This window comes from Trichomycterus rosablanca, chromosome 7 (assembly GCF_030014385.1).
Source record: "Trichomycterus rosablanca isolate fTriRos1 chromosome 7, fTriRos1.hap1, whole genome shotgun sequence".
NCBI classification, from domain to species: Eukaryota; Metazoa; Chordata; class Actinopteri; order Siluriformes; family Trichomycteridae; genus Trichomycterus; species Trichomycterus rosablanca.
The window spans coordinates 33183271-33202918 of record NC_085994.1 but is presented as its reverse complement, the minus strand read 5'-3'; the positions used below and the strand labels follow the sequence as shown (position 1 = coordinate 33202918).

The window sequence follows — 19648 nt, the reverse complement described above, 5'->3', positions numbered from 1 at the left end:
AAGTACCACCCGGGGAACCTTCAAGTGGCACTAGTGGTACTCGTACTACAGATGGAAACTTTGCTCTGAATGTTTGGCTTGCAGTTTTAACCCATTCTTCCACGCTGCACTGTTGTTTTTTCAATACCAGTGCGGGGCATCGCAGCTGTCAGAGTACTGAATGCTCCCCTGTGGCTTCAGACCTGGTGCTGACGCGTGTCTGCCTCAGCTGGCAGTCTAACCCCACTGAACGTGTTAACCTCAACATATCCTCCGTCCTCTGACATGTGCTGCAGCGCACACAAACATCTCCCACCTCCTTTTCACTGCCTTTGTGGTGTTCGATTTCAGGTCTGTCGCTCTCACACCATGCCTCCCTCATATCTGACTCACTGTAGCAGACGTGATGAGTGCCCACCTCTTGAAGCGATGGCTCTGTGTAGACGGTGCTTTCCATAGAACCGAGACGGAGATGTTTGAGATGATGTTTGGCGCAGCTGTAGGTCTTTACTCAGTCTATCCAAAGCTGCAGACAGATAGGTTATAAGAGAGGGAACAGCTGATGCACCACAGCTATCATTTTAGTTATTAGGTGAACTGGATGGAACGGGGCTTGAAATGTTTAAAAACATTGACGTTCTTCAACATGGGTTGATCTTTCAAGGCCACAGCTTATAGTAAACATTAAATGGGTTTCCATGTGCACTATCAATCCAGTTATTATTAAATTAGGTCAGGTGGGGTAAGTTTCCTCCCAATTCCTCTCTACTGATGTTGATCTCCACCTTGATTGAGGAGAGCCGAGACTGACACACGCCCCCTCCGACACGTGTGCAGTAGCCAACTGCATCTTTTCACCTGCACGGAGCGAAGATCATATGGAGAGCCACACCCTGATCAATGCATTATCCCTCGTCTTTGTACAGGCACCATCAGGTCGTAGTTGCATCAGTTAAGAGGTCCCGTCCGGCACCCCCCTTGAACAACAGCCAGTTGTTATTTGTGTAGGCGCCCAGCCTGCCGGATGGAAAGCTACAGTTAATGAGTCATCGTTATCATGTAATAGTGATTTGCCTGTCTAATTGTGTCACTAATAGAGCTTAGGAAAACCTCCCACAAGATGGGATGACATTCTGGGGTCGAATCTCAGCTTTGCTGGGCATCTACAACGACACGATTGGCTATGTCTGAGGGTGGACGGACCGAAGGGGTTCCTCATTGCTGCTGCACTTGTGGCTGAGACTGGGAATAATGGAGATCAGTGCATGACTCTCCGTCTGCCATGCTGGTCCCTGTGAGCACCTGCCTTGGCCAAGTGAATGTGTTGGAGGGGGCATGCTAGGTATGACCCTACTTAGTCAGGGTATGGGTCTGCAGCGGTGGAGGAGAGATACAAGAGGGTTATTGGAAATGGCTAGATTGGGGGGGAAATGGGGAAATAGTAGGGGTGTAACGATACACTCTGCTCACGATTCGATTCGATTCACGATGCTGAGCTCACGATTCGATTTTCTCACGATTTTTTTTAAAAGTGTAAACAGTGCAAAACAATGCACATTTTCTTGTTCATTTTTTAAACAAAAAAAAAAACTTGTCCCCTGCAATTAAAGGTAATTACCAAGAACAGAGTACTTTACTGTAACCTAAGGGGTTTACCAAATTTAAGTTACTTATCGCCATCTTAAATTGAAAATCAAAGTAATCAAACAAGCTCATTGAGCTGAGCTGAGCCTTTAAACATATTTTTTTGTAGCTTTAACTAATTTATTAACACATTACATGTAAAATAAATTACTAATGTAAAAAAAAACATTGTATCAAATGTTTATTATTTAAATGGCTTTATTTATATACTCAACGTGGAACAGAGTGCTACAACAATAAATTATAAAATACAAAAACAAAGACCCATCTAATTAGACCAAAAGGTCTGATTGTGTCTGATTATTTGTAAATTTGCATCTACAGTGGAATAACACAACATCAACAAAGCATCACTCAACAAAATATAAATGAAAATGTGCAAAAGAAAAAGCAGCATCCAGGTGACAGTATTTGTAAGTATTTAGTGAAGATTGGCATTCAGAAAAACCAAGGAGCTCATCTTTGAGGGGTTGATCCTGTTTCTCCTTTCTGTTATGATCTGCCCTGTTTTGGAAAAGATTCTCTTTGAGGGGACAGATGTTGCTACAATACACAGTGACATGTGTAAGATGTGGGTAGACTGAACACTTCGTCTCCCTAAGTTAAGTGGGTCTGCACTTCTCGTGTCCAAACTTTACTGTTTCCTCTCACTCATTTTCCACATCTTTCCAGTGTGTAATGTCTGCTTGTAAAAGCGCTGTGTTCTCTCTCTCTCTCTCCCTCCTGTTCGTGTGCACGCTGTCCGTGTGTGTGTGTGTGTGTGTGTGTGTGTAACCCCTCCCCTCCTGCTCAGTGTAAACACACAAACGCCACCACGGAAACGTTTTAACGGAAAAAAACCCGGAAAAAACACGAATCGGCTCCGGATCCTGTCATTCATTTCGCGACCGACCCATCACTAATAAATTACAGAACGCACGTGCAATCGTACAATCGCGCAGATGTCCACGATGCACATCGCTAGATTTTTACATCGCGATGCATCGTGCAACGATGTATCGTTACACCCCTAGGAAATAGACTAATAATAAATGTTTGTTTCTTCACATTTTTTCATTTACAGTTAAGAATCACCGTCTGGTCTCTTTGCAACAAATCTGTGTCCTATATCAAGTACCCTAAAGCCTGCCAGAAAGGTAAGAAAAGCACTTTAAGCATAGCAATTTAGTTTCTTCTGTCAAACAGCACATTTTTTTAGTGTTACCCCTTCCCCTCACATTGATGTTTTAGGGATGGACTTTAGTACGGATGGACGCTACATGGCTCTGGCTGAGAGACGAGACTGCAAAGATTATATTAGCATATTTGTCTGTGACGACTGGCATCTTCTGAGGGTAAGAATTTCTTTTTTATTATTGTATTTTTTAGTAGTATTGAATCACAATCAATTAATATAAACCACTTCAAGTGTACTTGTATAAATACCCTATATGGCCAAACATTTTGGACACCTGACCATGAACTTGTTGGACATCCCATTTCAAAAACAAGTACAGTAGTACTTTGAGTCTTAACTGATGTTTCAGTTCATTCCAAAGCTGTTTAGTGAGACTGATGTCATCAGTTTGAGGTGGATGATGTATATTTACATTTACATTTACATTTTCAGCATTTAGCAGACGCTTTTATCCAAAGCGACTTACACAATGAGCAGAACACGATGAGCAATTGAGGGTTAAGGGCCTTGCTCAAGGGCCCAACAGTGGCAACCTGGCAGTGGTGGGGCTTGAACCAGCAACCTTTGGATTACTAGTCCAGTACCTTAACCACTAGGCCACAACTGTCCCCCAACCAAACGCTGGCAGATGATGAGAAGCGGTCACAGATTGGACATGTGTCAGAAGAAACATGTGGTGATCCAGCTCTTCTTGATCTGAGGGTTGGGCAATCATCAGTGGCTTCACAATCGGAAAAAAAACAAGTGATTGAATAATTGGTTGCCCAAACGTTACAATCGAGATGTCATATTACAGTGTATATATATACTTACTGTTATATTGTTTATAATTACTGTTATAGTTGTTACATTTAAATTTGCCCTTGTTGTGTGTTGTAGCATTTTGAGACAGAAACTCAAGACTTAGCGGGAGTGGAGTGGTCCCCTAATGGCTGTGCGCTTGCCGTATGGGACTCCTGTCTTGAGGTATTCCAGTGTTCCAAAAGTGCCAGAATCTTCCATTCATCCAAAATACATTTAAAAAAACCAATATGTTATTGCTTTGTCTTCAGTACAAGATGCTGTTGTATTCCCTGGATGGGCGTCTGCTGTCTACCTACAGTGCTTATGAATGGGCACTAGGTATCAAATCTGTCACCTGGTGTCCCACTAGTCAATTTCTGGCCATTGGTAGCTACGATGAAAAGGTATTACCATATTTTGAATGCAACCTCCTTTCAGGTGTTATGGGTCTATGGTAATAGTAGGGAAGAGACTGTCCCTCCCAGATCATTAGTATCTCATTTATTACTAGTCTATAATGCTAGATGTTCCCCTTCTTTGTCTCCAAATTCCTATTCCAACCTCTGCTCTGTCCAAGGAGAGCTGTAGACTAGCAATTGCCCCTCCAGTGAAATGCAGCATCAAGGAAAATCCCTATCGACCTTTCTTCCCTACCGCCAAGTCAGTAGCTTAACTAAGACTCAGACTCATGAGTTCTTGTCTGAGCTGTGGTGGGCTAGCTTGTTGGGCCGCTGCACAAGCTGAACACTCCACTTTGGATCTGTGAGTCAGCTCAGGTACTATGAGCAGGTCTGTATCTAATTCAGCCAATATAGAGAGTTTTGCTGTCATCATTTGATATTAGGTATTAAAAACAATAGGTTGGGGACCTCCCTGGTTGATTATGTATGAATTCATTCTTTAAATGACCAATTTACCAAACATTTCCAATCAACGTATTGTTTTTCATTAGGTTCGGATCCTCAACCACATCACCTGGAAGAAACTTATTGAATTGGAGCATCCAGCCACTATCGCCAACTCCAAAGCTGTAAGCATTTGTACCAAATACTATTCACCATATGTAAACCAACTCCATGTGCTTATATGGAATGGTACTTGTATATGCATCACAATATTCAGGACGTTCTTATTGTTTTTAGGTGGTGTACAGGGAGGTGGAGAACAAGCCAGTCATTGGTGCTGAGGATTTGTCCATTCATAATATTACCATGGGAAGTTCACTATTCAACACACAGAGCAAATGTAAGTGTCATTCCTAAAATCTGCACTGCCCATCAAAACACATCAGCAAATACTCAGCAATTTTATTAAGTCAGTTTAGAGTCAGTTTAGAGACGGCTGGCATGTTCTCAGCCGGTTGGGCATCTACACAGACATGATTGGCTATTTCTGAGGCAGGGAGGATTGCCTAACAGTCTAGCCATTGGAAGGTGCACTGGTAAAATAATAAGGAGGATTCTGTCAGGAAGGGCGTCTAGTGTACAACTGTGGCAAGTCGGGTATGTGGACCAGAAGCAAGCCCTTCAAACCGTAGGTATAATTGCAAATATAAAGAGGTTTATGAAGCATATTATTTCTTGCTTCTAATGCTGGTACCTTTGGGGTAGCACTGTCGCTTTACAGCAAGAAGGTCCTGGGTTCGATTCCCAGGTGGAGCTGCCTTGGTCCTCTCTGTGTGGGTTTCCTCCGGGTGCTCCGGTTTCCTCCCACAGGACAAAGACATGCACGTGAGGTGAATTGGAGATACAAAATTGTCCATGACTGTGTTTGACATTAAAACTTGAACTGATGAATCTTGTGTAACGTGTAACTACCGTTTCTGTCATGAATGTAACCAAAGTGTGTAAAACATGACGTTAAAATCCTAATAAATATACTGGTGCATTTGCCCTATACAGCAAGTGGTACCAATTTACAGCCAGCCAGCTGCGAGACATCAGATGACAAAGCATTGCTGGCATTAAATGCACCTAACTAGGAGCCCTACTATGCAGGACTTCTCCAGGGACTCCGATTGAATACTCGCCTATGCATACTGAATGCTCCTTTTTCTTTTGTCTGCCAGAAACATGCCCATCCATTTTTTTAAACGTTATGCTAGGGGTGGGAAGTGAATTTGTGTAAGAGTGATAGAGAGAGTGCTAGAGAGACAGATCGCCTGCTATGCAGACAGTGCTGTCTCACTGGAGCCCATGGCTGAATGGTTAGACATGGTGACAGGATCATTACGAATTCCAGCATGCAGCAAAGTTTACCAACTATTTCAGTGGGCAGACCATCGAATGAATTCCGCAAATACCCGCTTATAAATCTCACTAGTAAAAGCATAGCGCACAGTGGCATGACACATAATCCTTTGCAACAGCCGTGTTGTGTGCTCAAATCCTTGAAACCACCCACGCTGACTGTCCTAGTGAGCCATTTGTAGCACAAAATCGAGAACTTGTAACGTCATCTGAACAGCATTATGAAAGCAAATAATGTAATTTAGTCAGTCGCCTCACAGCAAAAAGGTCCAAGTCTATTCTGTTTGGAGTTTGCATTTTCTCCCCATGTCTGCATGGGTTTCCTACAGGAGCTCTGGTTTCTTCCCACAGTCCAAAGACATGCAAGTGAGGTGAATTGGAGATACAAAATTGTCCATGACTGTGTTTGACATCAAAGACTTAAACTGATTAATCTTGTGTAACCAGTAATGACCTGTTCTGTCATGAATGTAACCAAAGTCTGTAAAACATGACGTTAAAATCCTAATAAAGAAATAAATCTTTAACTGCTTTATTCTGGTCATGGTCACGGCGGGTCTGTTTTCCCTGGAACACTTGGCGCAAGGCAGCACCGTGGACAATGGGCTTCGGTCTTTCTCAGACATAGCCAGTCATTTCTGGCTGACTGATAGCACCGCCAAGATTCGAACCCTGGTCTCAACGACAGTGGGCTTGTGTAATAGAAATATAACATGATAATTTACAGTTATAATTCTGCTCAGGTGGCGCAGCAGTAAAACACGCTAGCTGACATATCAGAGCTGACATTTCGAACTCGACGGTTCGAAACTCAGCTTTGCCATCCGGCAGGCTGGGTGACTACATGAACAACGACAGGGTGGGAAAGCCGGGGATGGGACCTCATGACCTGTGCAGTAGCGACCTCTGCTGGCTGATTGACTGCACAGAGTCGAGGGATAACGCGCTGATCGGGGTTGATCGGGCTCTCCGTATACAAAGCTGATCCGCATACGAACTCGCCTCGTGCAGGTGAAAAGATGCAGTCGGCTACTGCACACGTGTCGGAGGGGGCGTGTGTCAGTCTCGCTCTCTTCAATCAGAAGCGGGGATCAGCATCGGTAAAGAGGAAACGTAATGCAATCGGGTAATTGGATACGACTAGATTAAGAGGAAAATTGGGGGCGGGGGAACAAATTCTGAGGTGTTGGTTGGTTTGGTACATTTAAAATCTGGTGCTTTTATTACTATTCATTACTATTTATTACTTATTTCACTAACTAAGTTTCATTATTTCAGATGAGATCGCTCAACTGCCTGTCCAGCTGCCAGTGGTAAGGCCTGACCCAGATCGTGCCAACCCTAAAATCGGAATCTCTGCAGTTGCTTTCAGTACAGACAATCGCTACCTTGCAACAAAAAATGGTAAAAATCCAATCAAACTATAAATATAATTTCTGTATTTGTATTTCTGTTGCATAAACTCTCTGAACTTCTTTCCAGTAGAGTTAGTTGAACACACTTTTCTGTCAGTGCCCTTTGCCCCATTTGGCTTCACTACCAGTTATGAGAAGCCTTACCAGGCCCCCGCTGTGTCTGGTATTTAGACACATTTGCTGCTTTTAGCTGCTGTGTTATTCCCCTTTATTCAAATCTCAGTGATTTATTTTGATAAGCTCATCCTCCCTGACAAGTGTGTGTTTCCGATTTGGCTGAGCTGTGAAGTGTAAATCATTATAAGTCTCTGATGAGTAGGATTGTCGCTCTGCTGGCCGATCTGACCCTGTCATTCACGTGTCTCAGACAGCATGGCGCAGTGTGTTTGGCTGTGGGATATGCAGAAGCTGAGTCTGCAGGCCGTACTGGAGCACACCGCACCTGTCCGCTGCTTCGTCTGGGACCCACGCCGGTCACGTCTGGCGCTCTGCACCGGAAACAACAAGCTCTATCTGTGGTCCCCCGCCGGCTGTGTGGCTGTGAAGGTGGCTGTTAAAGGTAAATAGGGGAACGGTACAAATATATTAATTCTGTTTTTAAGAAATGTCTTCTTTGTCTTACTTTTATAGGTACACTATGTGGCCAAAAGTATTTGGACACCTGACCATGAGCTTGTTGGGCATCCCATTTCAAAAACAGAGTGATCTCTTATGTGATCGTTTCAGCTATAACAGCAGCCACTCTTCTGAGAGGGCTTCTCACAAGACATTGAAGTATGTCTGTGGGAATTTGTGCCCCTTCAGTCAGAAGAGCATTTGTATGGCTGGGCATTGATGTTGGTTAAGAAAACTTCAATTGATGTTCCAGTTCATTTCAAAGCTGTTCAGTATGGCTGAGGAAATGGCCTTCCCTAAACGGTTGCTGCAAAGTTGGTAGCATATTATTTCCTTTATATATTATTTCCTTTATATATTATTTCCTTCATGACATTCAAAAGATTTTTAATATGGTTCAGATCTGTACATTGATCTACCTATGACAGGGTCTTGATTTGATGGGTCTTTATTCATACCTTGATTAACCTGGCTGTGTGGCCAGGTCAATCAAGGTATCACTTAGTCAAAGGTCAGATGTTCAGACTATAAAACTCATCCAGCTCAGATTTAACCCTTATGTCCCGATATAGCAAACACATTTTCAAACATAAACTTAAAGTATTGGAAAAACCTACTTTTCTGATGTGTCTGTGTATTACAGGTGATATACAGGTCCAGTCTCTGTTCTGGCACTGCAGTGGTGAATCTCTGATCCTGTTGGGGAAGGACCAGATGTGTGTCTGCTACATGGCCACAGATGAGAAGTGAGCACTTCAGGGATTGCTCAAGTTTAGCTAGCTGTTGTACCCTGATCTAGAATCGGTTTCTTCTGCTCAAACCCTTAGGAAGAGGTAGAGGGCAAAGCTGTCCTGAGGTATAAATGAAGGTAGGTTTTATGGGTATGAATGTAGGGAGACAACAAGTAGAACAGCAGATATCTGGGAGAAAAGCAGACGTCTGTGGTACCTGGACAAATCGAATGTGATGGTCTGCTTTTCATTAGTCAGGTTTAGACTTCTTAGTGCATCTTGTGTGAAGATCAGTAGTGGAATAAGTGACTTAAGCTCACTAGACTGTGCACATCTTACACTGTATACACGGTACATTCCATAAATGTGTCAGTATGGGTTGGATTCTTTTTATAGCACAAGTGTGATTGTTGGGGGTTTCCCTGGGCATTAATATATATGTTCTATGAGGGGTTTCTATTAATTCTATGGGAAATTTGGCCACTTGTTTTGGATGAGAAGACCTGGTTTGCATTCGACATCGAGATGTTCATTGGGGTTGAGGTCCGGTTTCAGTGCTGGCCACTGAAGTTCCTTCACATTAAGCTCGTCAAGGTCAGTTTTTGTTGTGAAAATGTGATTTATTTACATCTGGATGTGGATGAATGTGGCTAAAATACCTAAAGTCAATAATTAAGACGGGTGTCCACATACTTTTGTGTAGCTTACTTTATAGTGTAGCTGTTTAATTAAAGCAATATAAACTTAAATAGAATGACCAACATTTTTTTTTTTTGCCATTTTTGGCATCAAATTATTAATTGTGGTTTGGCTTAAAGCTGCAGTGTGTAACATTTGGGCATTTTATGACTTCTGGTGGAAATTAATAGTAAGAAACCCCCTTTTAAAGCTGCAGTTTGTAACATTTGGGCATTTTATGGCTTCTGATGGAAATTCATAGTGGGAAACTGTTTAAAGCTGCAGTGTGTAACTATTTGGGGTTTAAAACTTAATGTGGCTTTAACATCAGTATGACTGGACTTGGATGTGCAGTGTGTAACATGTATAAAGATGCAAATTTGTCAAACCTGTTTGCACTTGTATTTGCTATTTAAATATATTTATTTAGAATGTGAATATCTGAAGATGACCACATTTTCTAACGTGGATGATTTTCTATCAGTTTTTTGATATATAAAAAATAAATAATAAAGTTTTTCTACAAATTTCTTGCACTTGTGTTAGTAGATGCACCATAATTGTACATTTGGTTTTTAATGAGCCCTGAAACTGTTCTTTTTTCTAAACTACCCTAAGTATGTGTGTGTCTGCCCTGCGATGGACCGGCACCCTGTCTGGGGTGTTTCCTCCCTGAATGAATCAGAATGACTCAGATGCCCGTCGTAAAACTCGCCAACAGTAAGCGGTGGTGGGCCGCTCAGGTGGCGCAGTGGTAAAACACGCTAGCACACCAGAGCTGGGATTTCGAATACATCATATCGAATCTCAGCTCTGCCATCCGGCTGGGCCGGGCAGCCACATGCACAACGATTGCCTGTTGTTCAGGGGTGGGATGAGCTGGGGAATGAGTTGGGGAATAATGCTGATCAGGGTGTGGCTCTCTGTGCACAAGGCTGATCCACATATGAACTCGCCTCGTGCAAGTGAAAGGATGCAGTCGGTACTGCTCACAAGTCAGAAGGGGTGGGATGAGCTGGGGAATGAGTTGGGGAATAATGCTGATCAGGGTGTGGCTCTCTGTGCACAAGGCTGATCCACATATGAACTCACCTCGTGCAAGTGAAAGGATGCAGTCGGTACTGCTCACAAGTCAGAAGGGGTGGGATGAGCTGGGGAATGAGTTGGGGAATAATGCTGATCAGGGTGTGGCTCTCTGTGCACAAGGCTGATCCACATATGAACTCACCTCGTGCAAGTGAAAGGATGCAGTCGGTACTGCTCACAAGTCAGAAGGGGTGGGATGAGCTGGGGAATGAGTTGGGGAATAATGCTGATCAGGGTGTGGCTCTCTGTGCACAAGGCTGATCCACATATGAACTCACCTCGTGCAAGTGAAAGGATGCAGTTGGTACTGCTCACACGTCAGAAGGGGTGGGATGAGCTGGGGAATGAGTTGGGGAATAATGCTGATCAGGGTGTGGCTCTCTGTGCACAAGGCTGATCCACATATGAACTCGCCTCGTGCAAGTGAAAGGATGCAGTCGGTACTGCTCACAAGTCAGAAGGGGTGGAATGAGTTGGGGAATAATGCTGATCAGGGTGTGGCTCTCTGTGCACAAGGCTGATCCACATATGAACTCACCTCGTGCAAGTGAAAGGATGCAGTCGGTACTGCTCACAAGTCAGAATGGGCGTGTGTCAGTTGCGAAGCTCCTCAGTCAGCAGTGGAGGGCTATATCAGTAAAGGTAAAGCATAACGCAAACAGGGTAATTGTATACGATATTATTATTATATATTATTGGGAAGAAATAGCAAGGGAGTGATTTCCATGACAACAAATGTCCTCTACAAAGCCATGTAAACTTTGCGATCACTGTGGTTCTGTACCTTCTAAATGAGAGGAGAAAGGAGACCAAAATAAAAGAATGTAGAGGCAATTTAATAACTTTCAGCATATCGCTATAGTACAAACTCAGAGAACAGATATTAGCATTAGCTATATCCGCTAGCTGCTAAAATCCAACAGTAGGTGCTAGTGAGATTCATTTGGTTTTGGAACCGCTTCCAGCAGTAAGTTGTGGAGAAACTGAGCAGTAGTCATAGTTAACATTGGATGTACATAATCACGTGTGTATTCCTGTGACAGGTGATAGGAAGCTGTTATCAGACTGAACGTTTTACACATAGAACCGGACTTTTCACAAACAGGAAACTGCATGCACAGTTCACATGCAAAGACATTTATATACACCCCCCCCATCCCCCAAAAATTATTTAAAAAGTGTCATTATTGTGACTTGAAATGAAAGTGCGCACATAAATAAAAACATTAGGGAACCCATTTTTTACAGTTCTTAATGAATATCTGCAACAATTTAAGCAATGTTTTGATAATTAAAAAAATTTATTAATTAAAAAACAGACTGACCTGAGCAGAACTGAACACTAGCAACCGAAGCTGTTTTTTGTTTTTACACCTGCATGCCAGTCTGTTCAGACATTGAGTTTGGTATGTTCGCGCAGCGCAGAAGCATTATGTGTGAATACTGAATACACCGTTTTAATGCACTGTATGGCCAAAAGTATGTGGACACCGGGCCATGAGCTTATTGAACATCCCATGCTTTTTAAAAATGCATCATGGGTTAAACAAAATACATTATTCTGTGTCCTGAATGGGTATTCTGAATTCTTTTCCTTTATTACTGCCCAATCCTGTATCTACATCTTTATAGTTTAGAACTATACTGAGTTCACTGGGTGTTGGCCAAAGCCCCAAGATGGACCGGCGTTGCGCCCAGTAATTCTGGGGATTCTGGGGTTATTTTGCAGCTTTAACAATAGTATGTGGTTCTGATGGTGTCTTACAAGACTGTGGTGTAAACCGTGTTCTGGTCTGTTCATATTGTCCGCACCATATGACCAAAAGTATGTGGACACATAACCATGGGCATAAATAAATGCTGGCCCCCACTATTTTTTTAAAATATTTATTTATATTTGAGAAGGCTATCCACAACATTTTGAAGTGTGTCTGGAAATTTGTGCCCATGATGTCAGAGCAACTGAGAGGTCAGGCATTGAAGCAGGACAAAAAGGTTCTCTTATTTCTTCCTAGGGACTTCAGTAGTGTTTAGGTCAGCCACCAAAGTTACTTCACACCAAATCCATTACACCATGGGTATCAAACTCAGTTTTACCGAGGGCCACATCTGCATTATGGTGGCCCTCAAAGGGCCGATTGTAACGTATCCTGCTGCGATTGCAGTCTGCCTTTAAGTCTTGTACAAACTGTCGTTTTTCTCGGAGGCTAAATTCTGTGTTTGGTGTCAAAATGCCAAATTTATACTGTATATTTATAATGTATATCTACATTTATATTATACTCCTTTACCACAGACACGGCCTTATAACACAAGAGACATACTGGTTTTTCTTCCTGAAGCACAAACTTGTATTCACTTTCCCATCTGTCATTAAATTACCTCCTTCTGCTTCAATTTTCTCTTCTTGTACATTTTGGGCCAGTGATAGCTCAGTGGTTAAGGTACTGGACTAGTAAACAGAAGGTTGCCGGTTCAAGCCCCGCCACCACCAAGTTGCCACTGTTGGGTCCCTGAGCAAGGCCCTTAACCCTCAATTGCTCATTGTGTTCCGCTCACTGTGTAAGTCGCTTTGGATAAAAGCGTCTGCTAAATGCTGAAAAAATGTAAATGTAAATGTAAAAATTTTGGGATTATTTGTAAATATTTCTCAACATCACTTGTTGGAAAGCCGCCTCAGTTAAGCACTGATTTGGAAACACTGCCATTGAGTGGCAGGATGCGGTCACTTTGCGGGTAATAAAATCGGCGTGCATTGTGGGAGATGCCGTTTATGTATGATTTTACAGTGTATTTTAAGACAATCATCATATGTCTTTTAAGCTCTCGGATTTGGCCTATGTGCATTACACTGTCTAGCAATTTACACAGGGCCACAGTAGAACTGAAGCAGGGAAGGGCCTTCCTTGAACTGTTGCCGCAAAGTTGAAAGCATAAAATACATTTTCTGTCAAAAATGTCAAAAGTGAGGCTAAAACACATGGACTCAATAATTAGGAGGGGTGTCCACATACTTCTGGCCATATAATGTATCTTATGGATATCTAACTTATAAAGTAAAGCACAGAGCTGCTGCCTTCAGTCAAAAAAAACAGTCCATAATTTACATACACAATAAATAGCTGTTGAAATGATGGCTTTTCACCTGCAAAGATATTGTGATACTCAAGTATCACTTAAATGATCACTTAAAAAAAAAAACATGGCACAGATCCTGCACAACACCACAGGGTCATCATGGCAAATACTTCCATTGTCGCTCCGCACAAAGCAGCCCCGCACCATAAACTCCAAATCATCTCACAAGCCGTTTAAAAAACACTTGGGACAGTGGGGCACGGAAAAAAAAGAAGCGAGATGGCACAGCCCAGTAAAGTAAACCCAGAAACATTGGCATTGGATGCTTCCAGGCACATGCTGCAGAGTCAGGGAGTCATACTGACATTGAGGCACACTTTATACCCCACTGAAATCCTGCAAGCAACACGTAAGAAACTCACGAAGCTCAACGGGTAAAACGAGCGACCAGCGATGAACTAAAAGCCGATTTTGCCTCTGGTCATGGAGTAGCCCAGTTTCGCTTCGTTGTTGAAGAAGGACATGATACCCAGGTAGGTCTCGATCAGTAGAGGCCGCTCCAGCAGCAGCACCCCGTTAGATCTGCCCGGGATGGGGAACTCCTTATGCGCTCTCTTTACCGCCTGAATCAGCTGAGTTTTAAAATTCTCCAGCTAAAGAAAAAAAAAAAAAACAAAGTTTCAGATGTGGGGTTGGGATATCTTTTTTACAAGTTGTACACTGACTACTCTAAGTTATATCCAAGTTTCATGTCTATAGTGTTGTCCCATGAAAAGATATAATGAAATATTTGCAGAAATGTGAGGGGTGTACTCACTTTTGTGATACACTGTATATATGTGGGAGTATATATACGTGGGGTTGGGGTATCTTTTTTACCCACTATATATATATATATATATACACACACATCTTTTTTGCCCCTATATGGGGGCATATACATGTGTGGTTGGGGTATCATTTTTGCCCTCTAAATATATATGGGGTATATATATATATATATGGGGTTGGGGTATCTTTTTTGCCCCCTAAATATATATGGGGTTGGGGTATCTTTTTTGCCCCTTACATATGTATAGGAATACATCTATGTGGGTTTGGGGTATCTTTTTTGCCCCCTATATGTATGGAGATATATATTTGTGAAGTTGGGGTATGTTTTTGTCATATAAATGTATATATATGTATAGGGGTTTATGTATAGGGGTTTATATATGTGGGGTTGGGGCAAAAAAGATACTCACATATATTTGCCCCCTCATTCTTGTGATGTAACACACGATTTAACAGTCAATGGGTGAAAAGTTACAAGGGGGAGTAGGGCTGGGGTAAGTAATTTATTACACCTGTTGCTCCAATGCATATTGACTTAAATGTACCTGACAGAGAGAAGCCACTTTTTCGTCGGCGTGGGCCATCGGATGCTCTGTGAAGGTGGCGTAGGGCATGTCGGTGGACCAAGGGTTCCAGCGGTTTAGAAAAGAAGGCCTGGGCCGTTTATCCCAATGCACGCGGAGGCCGCTGCCCTCTCTTCTACACACAGAAACATGAGCACATGACAATTTCTCATTAGCCTATGCTGATGGAAAGGTTAAGGGAAAAAAAGTAAAGAAAAATGATCACATTTCTTTAAACAATAACCAACCAGCGGTTAGCCTTGTGACCCATCAAAATATATAAAAAAAGAGTGACATAGCAGACATGACAGTAATGTAGCCTCTGAATGCAGTTAAAAGAACATAAATAATACCATTTCCCAAGCTAGTTTGGCAATCATAAATCTAGATTTTGTCTATTTTTATTTAGTTTTTTTATATATTTTGCAGAATTGGCTAAAGTAAACGGCAGGGATCTATTACATTAGCCCGCCATCGCCAAGATTTTCTGGGTTCAAATCTCAGCTGTGCTGTCTGCCGGCCAGGTGTCTACACAGACGGGATTGTTGACATCTGAGGTGGAGGGGGGTGGATTAAGCCCTGCAGCAGCATAGCGCCCTGTGTAAGTAATTAGGTCTAAGTGTGTGACGTTTATGCATTTTTTTTTTTTTTTTTTAACAATTTATGCTCAAAATACCTTTATTATAACACTTTTTTAAATATAAAGATTTAATATAAAAATATTATATTTAATATATTTAATGTAAAAATGTTATATTTATATTTACAATAATAAATAAAATATAAATATATACAATATTTAATAAACACTATTTAATATAAATATTTAATACATTTAACATAAAAATATTATATTTATTATATTTAATTTAAATATATTACTTTTATATAATATATTAATAAAATATAAAGATATCATATTTAATATAAACACTAAATATAAAGATTCATGTATTCTTTTAATATAAAAAAATATTATATTTAATATATTTAATGTAAATATAATACTTGTATATCATATATTAATAAAATAAAAAGATATAAAATATTTAATAAAAACACTTTTTAATTTAATGATTTAATACATTTAATACAAAAAATATTATATTTAACATATTTAATGTAAATATATTATATGTATATAATATTTATAATAATAAAAGAAAAAGACAAAATATTTAAAACATTTTTAATAAAGGTTTAATACATTTAATACAAAAATATTATATTTAATGTATTTAATGTAAATGTATTACATTTATATAATATTTATAATAATAAAATATAAAGATTTAAAATATTTAAAAAACACTTTTTAATATAAAGATGTAATCAATTTAATATAAAAAATATTTTTTAATAAATTATATTTAATGTAAAGATACTACTTTTATATAATATATTAAAATATAAAGATAACAATTATTTAATATAAACTTTTTTATTATACATGTATTTTTATTGCCTTTATACATTGTATTGTATTAACTTTTAAATTTTTCTAAAGGTAATTAAAGAGGGTCAAGGCTTCCACGCATCCACTCTGCTCACGGTGATCGCTTCTTTTTACCTGCCAGGGGCGGGGTCTTACAGACCGCAGTATATCCTGCGAAGGGCCATGCCATGCGCTGCCATCTGTGGTCAGCTGCTTGTGTCTCGACCGGTCAGCAGAGCTCATAATTGCCTAGCGACGAGGAACCCTGTTTCAGATATTGCCCCTCCCCATACAGACACACAGCCAGTCATGTTTGTGTGTAGGCACTCAGCCAGCTGATGGCAGAGCTCAGATTTGAACTCAAGAGCTTGAGATCTTATCACTGGTGGGCACTGCATGTTTTACCGCTGCTCCACCCAGGCACCTTGTCTTAATACTTTGTTTAAACATTTGTTCATTTAATTAAAAATTACTAAAATAATCGATAGTTGCAGCCATAAATCATCTACACCGTCATATGATATTTCAAACATCTTACTTGTTGAGCGATTTCGGTGGAAACTCGAACTCCCCGACTGAAATTGTGTCGACTGCGTTTAAAGAAATTCTGATGACCTGCTGGCACTGCAGGTTTATGAAGTCATATTTGCAAACCAGCAAGGACCTGCAAAACACAGGAGAATGCAAAATGCTGTTGAAAAATAGGGTTGGAAAATATGGTAATGTAAAATATGCAGCCGAGTTTCCTTCTCACCTCTCTGTTATGAGCACCAGTCTCTCCTTTTCATTGTTCCAGTGATCGACTCTGTAAAGACACAAACCCTGAATAGAACTGACCAGACTGCCCAAAATCCAAATCATTATGCAGTCCTAGTAAACCTTAAATATAAAGCATTTAGATTTTGAGTTTTGATATTATGACTCTGTTCCCACCGGTAGCAATGCGGCTTAACAAAGCAACTGAAGGTAGTTCGTTATCAATAAAAGCTGGTGATGCAGAACGACAGGAGGTGAAATGCCGGTTAATGCAAGTCAGCAAGATTCTGTAATAGGGATGTCAGTGTTTTACTGGTTAACCAATAACCGACAAAGAAGTTGTAGCTTGATTAATGCTGATGGTTAAAAATGTCATTGACATTTCCAACAGCTAGCATGTGATAGTCTTTTTTAGTGAGACTAGATTTAGAGGATAATAAACAATGACAACAACAAACTAGATCAGAAACTGTTTCATAATGGCTCTTTTTGAACACCTTGTATATGGCTAATAAATACACCCAGTAAGAACTGGTGTCACAGTCACAGTAGTCACATGCTCTTCTATGGTTTCTTATACTGCTCTAGTTATTCTTATACTGCTATACACAGATCAGCCATAACATGAAAACCACCTCACATTGTCCATTTTATCAGCTCCACTTACCATATAGAAGCACTTTGTAGTTCTACAATTACTGACTGTAGTCCATCTGTTACTCTACATACCTTTTTAGCCTGCTTTCACCCTGTTCTTCAATGGTCAGGACCCCCACAGGACCACCACAGAGCAGGTATTATTTAGGTGGTGGATGATGAGTGGATCAGACACAGCAATGCTGATGGAGTTTTTAAACACCTCACTGTCACTGCTGGACTGAGAATAGTCCACCAACCAAAAATATATCCAGCCAACAGCCCCCCGTGGGCAGCATCCTGTGACCACTGATGAAGGTCTAGAAGATGACCAACTCAAACAGCAGCAATAGATGAGCGATCGTCTCTGACTTTACATCTACAAGGTGGACCAACTAGGTAGGAGTGTCTAATAGAGTGGACAGTGAGTGGACACTATTTAAAAACTCCAGCAGCGCTGCTGTATCTGATCCACTCATACTAGCACAACACACACTAACACACCACCACCATGTCAGTGTCACTGCAGTGCTGAGAATGATCCACCACCCAAATAATACCTACTCTGTGGTGGTCATGTGGTGGTCCTGACCATTGAAGAACAGGGTGAAAGCAGGCTAAAAAAAATATGTAGAGTAACAGATGGACTACAGTCAGTAATTGTAGAACTACAAAGTGCTTCTATATGGTAAGTGGAGCTGACAGTGAGTGTAGAAAGAAGGAGGTGGGTTTAATGTTATGGCTGATCGGTGTATTTGCTCTAGTTTAGGGGCTGAATATGTTTTTAAGACTAAACTTTAGACTGAACTCAAAAAGTACTCACTCTGCCAAGAGCCATACACTCAGAACTTCACCATCTTCTGAAGGCAACGCCACAGTTCGGATTTCGTTCACAGCCTGCTCTATGGTTCCTGGCTAGAGAATAAAAAAAAGACTCACTATGAGTCAATTAGTCAATTCAGATTCACAATAAACTATATATTCACTTTATTAATCTTCCTTTAGTACAGTATAGACACACTGCCTTGGTCAGGCTGCCCTTATAAACATGATAAGAAGGCACATGTTAGTGCAGAAATCAGTGGCTGTGATTTAAGGCTTTGTTAATAAATCAAACTATATATTGATTTAATTTTGTTGTCATGTTTCACCACCATGTTTCACCATCCTGGTCAAGGTTGCGGTGGCGGCAATGCAGTAATACAGCCCAGACAGGATGTTTTTTTTTATTATTTATTCATTTTTAATACTTCGTTTTCAGCACATTTAAACCAAAATCACTCACAAACTATTTCAGACTTGTAAAACAAGTTGCATTAAAAATTAGGTCCTTTAAAATGTATATAACCTTTTATATAAGCATTTGCCATATTGCTTTCCTCTATTACCGAAATTATTAATTTATATTTTAGGAAGTAATTATAATTAACAACATTTTCACTATTTTAATACTAGTAATATATTAGTATACAAGTGTTTTATGTCATGCTATTAACACTAGCACTGAAGCTAATAATAATAATAACGACGTTTAGCTTAGAAGCTTCAGACATTATTAGCTGGCTAGCCATACAAACTGCCTAATAACGATACTTTATTAATAACATTTATTATTTAAACAATATAATGTTATTAACGCGTGTGTGTGTGTGATACCTACTCACCCTAAACACGAAATAATCCTTGACTTTAGCTTGCATGGTGGGGTTATGAACATGAAACGGAGTGAGTTTTTGAAGCGGAGAACAGCACGCAACAGCAGCTCCGAAGCCGCGACCCGGCTGGGCCTCAACCCCCGGACTGAACGCTACCTCCAACCCGTCCAGCGCTTCCTCTACTCCCACAGCGTGAAGCACCGCGGCGCCCGGACTCTCCGGTTCCACCGTGTCATTCAGCTGCAGCATTGTATAATATAGACTTAAAATACTCGCGTTATTATAATGTATAATAGTGTGTTTCTGCAGGAAGCCTCAGTACCACACACGGATG

At 40.7% G+C, this 19648-nt stretch overlaps 2 protein-coding genes across 4 annotated transcripts in view; one reads left to right on the top strand and one right to left on the bottom strand.

Annotated features, from left to right (window-relative positions):
• wrap73 (WD repeat containing, antisense to TP73) overlaps positions 1-15288 on the top strand; it is a 25454-nt gene extending 10166 nt beyond the window's left edge. Inside the window, exons 5-14 of one of the 3 annotated variants that reach the window (XM_062999242.1) lie at positions 2687-2759; positions 2854-2957; positions 3680-3766; positions 3859-3987; positions 4536-4613; positions 4726-4828; positions 7111-7236; positions 7615-7806; positions 8506-8608; positions 15262-15288. In XM_062999242.1, coding sequence (XP_062855312.1) covers positions 2687-2759; positions 2854-2957; positions 3680-3766; positions 3859-3987; positions 4536-4613; positions 4726-4828; positions 7111-7236; positions 7615-7806; positions 8506-8608; positions 15262-15271 — 1005 coding nt within the window. In that variant the 3' untranslated portion in view covers positions 15272-15288. Of the gene's footprint in view, positions 1-2686; positions 2760-2853; positions 2958-3679; positions 3767-3852; positions 3988-4535; positions 4614-4725; positions 4829-7110; positions 7237-7614; positions 7807-8505; positions 9799-15261 lie in introns of those variants that run through there. The other 2 variants (XM_062999240.1, XM_062999241.1) reach the window with 2 other exon arrangements.
• Positions 11173-19648, bottom strand: tprg1l (tumor protein p63 regulated 1-like). The gene is made up of 6 exons (XM_062999243.1): positions 19324-19648; positions 18483-18574; positions 17022-17072; positions 16806-16931; positions 14815-14968; positions 11173-14088 (listed from the first exon to the last, which is right to left on the bottom strand). The coding sequence occupies exons 1-6, from the start codon at positions 19561-19563 to the stop codon at positions 13894-13896; spliced, it is 858 nt and encodes a 285-aa protein (XP_062855313.1). The 5' UTR covers positions 19564-19648; the 3' UTR covers positions 11173-13893.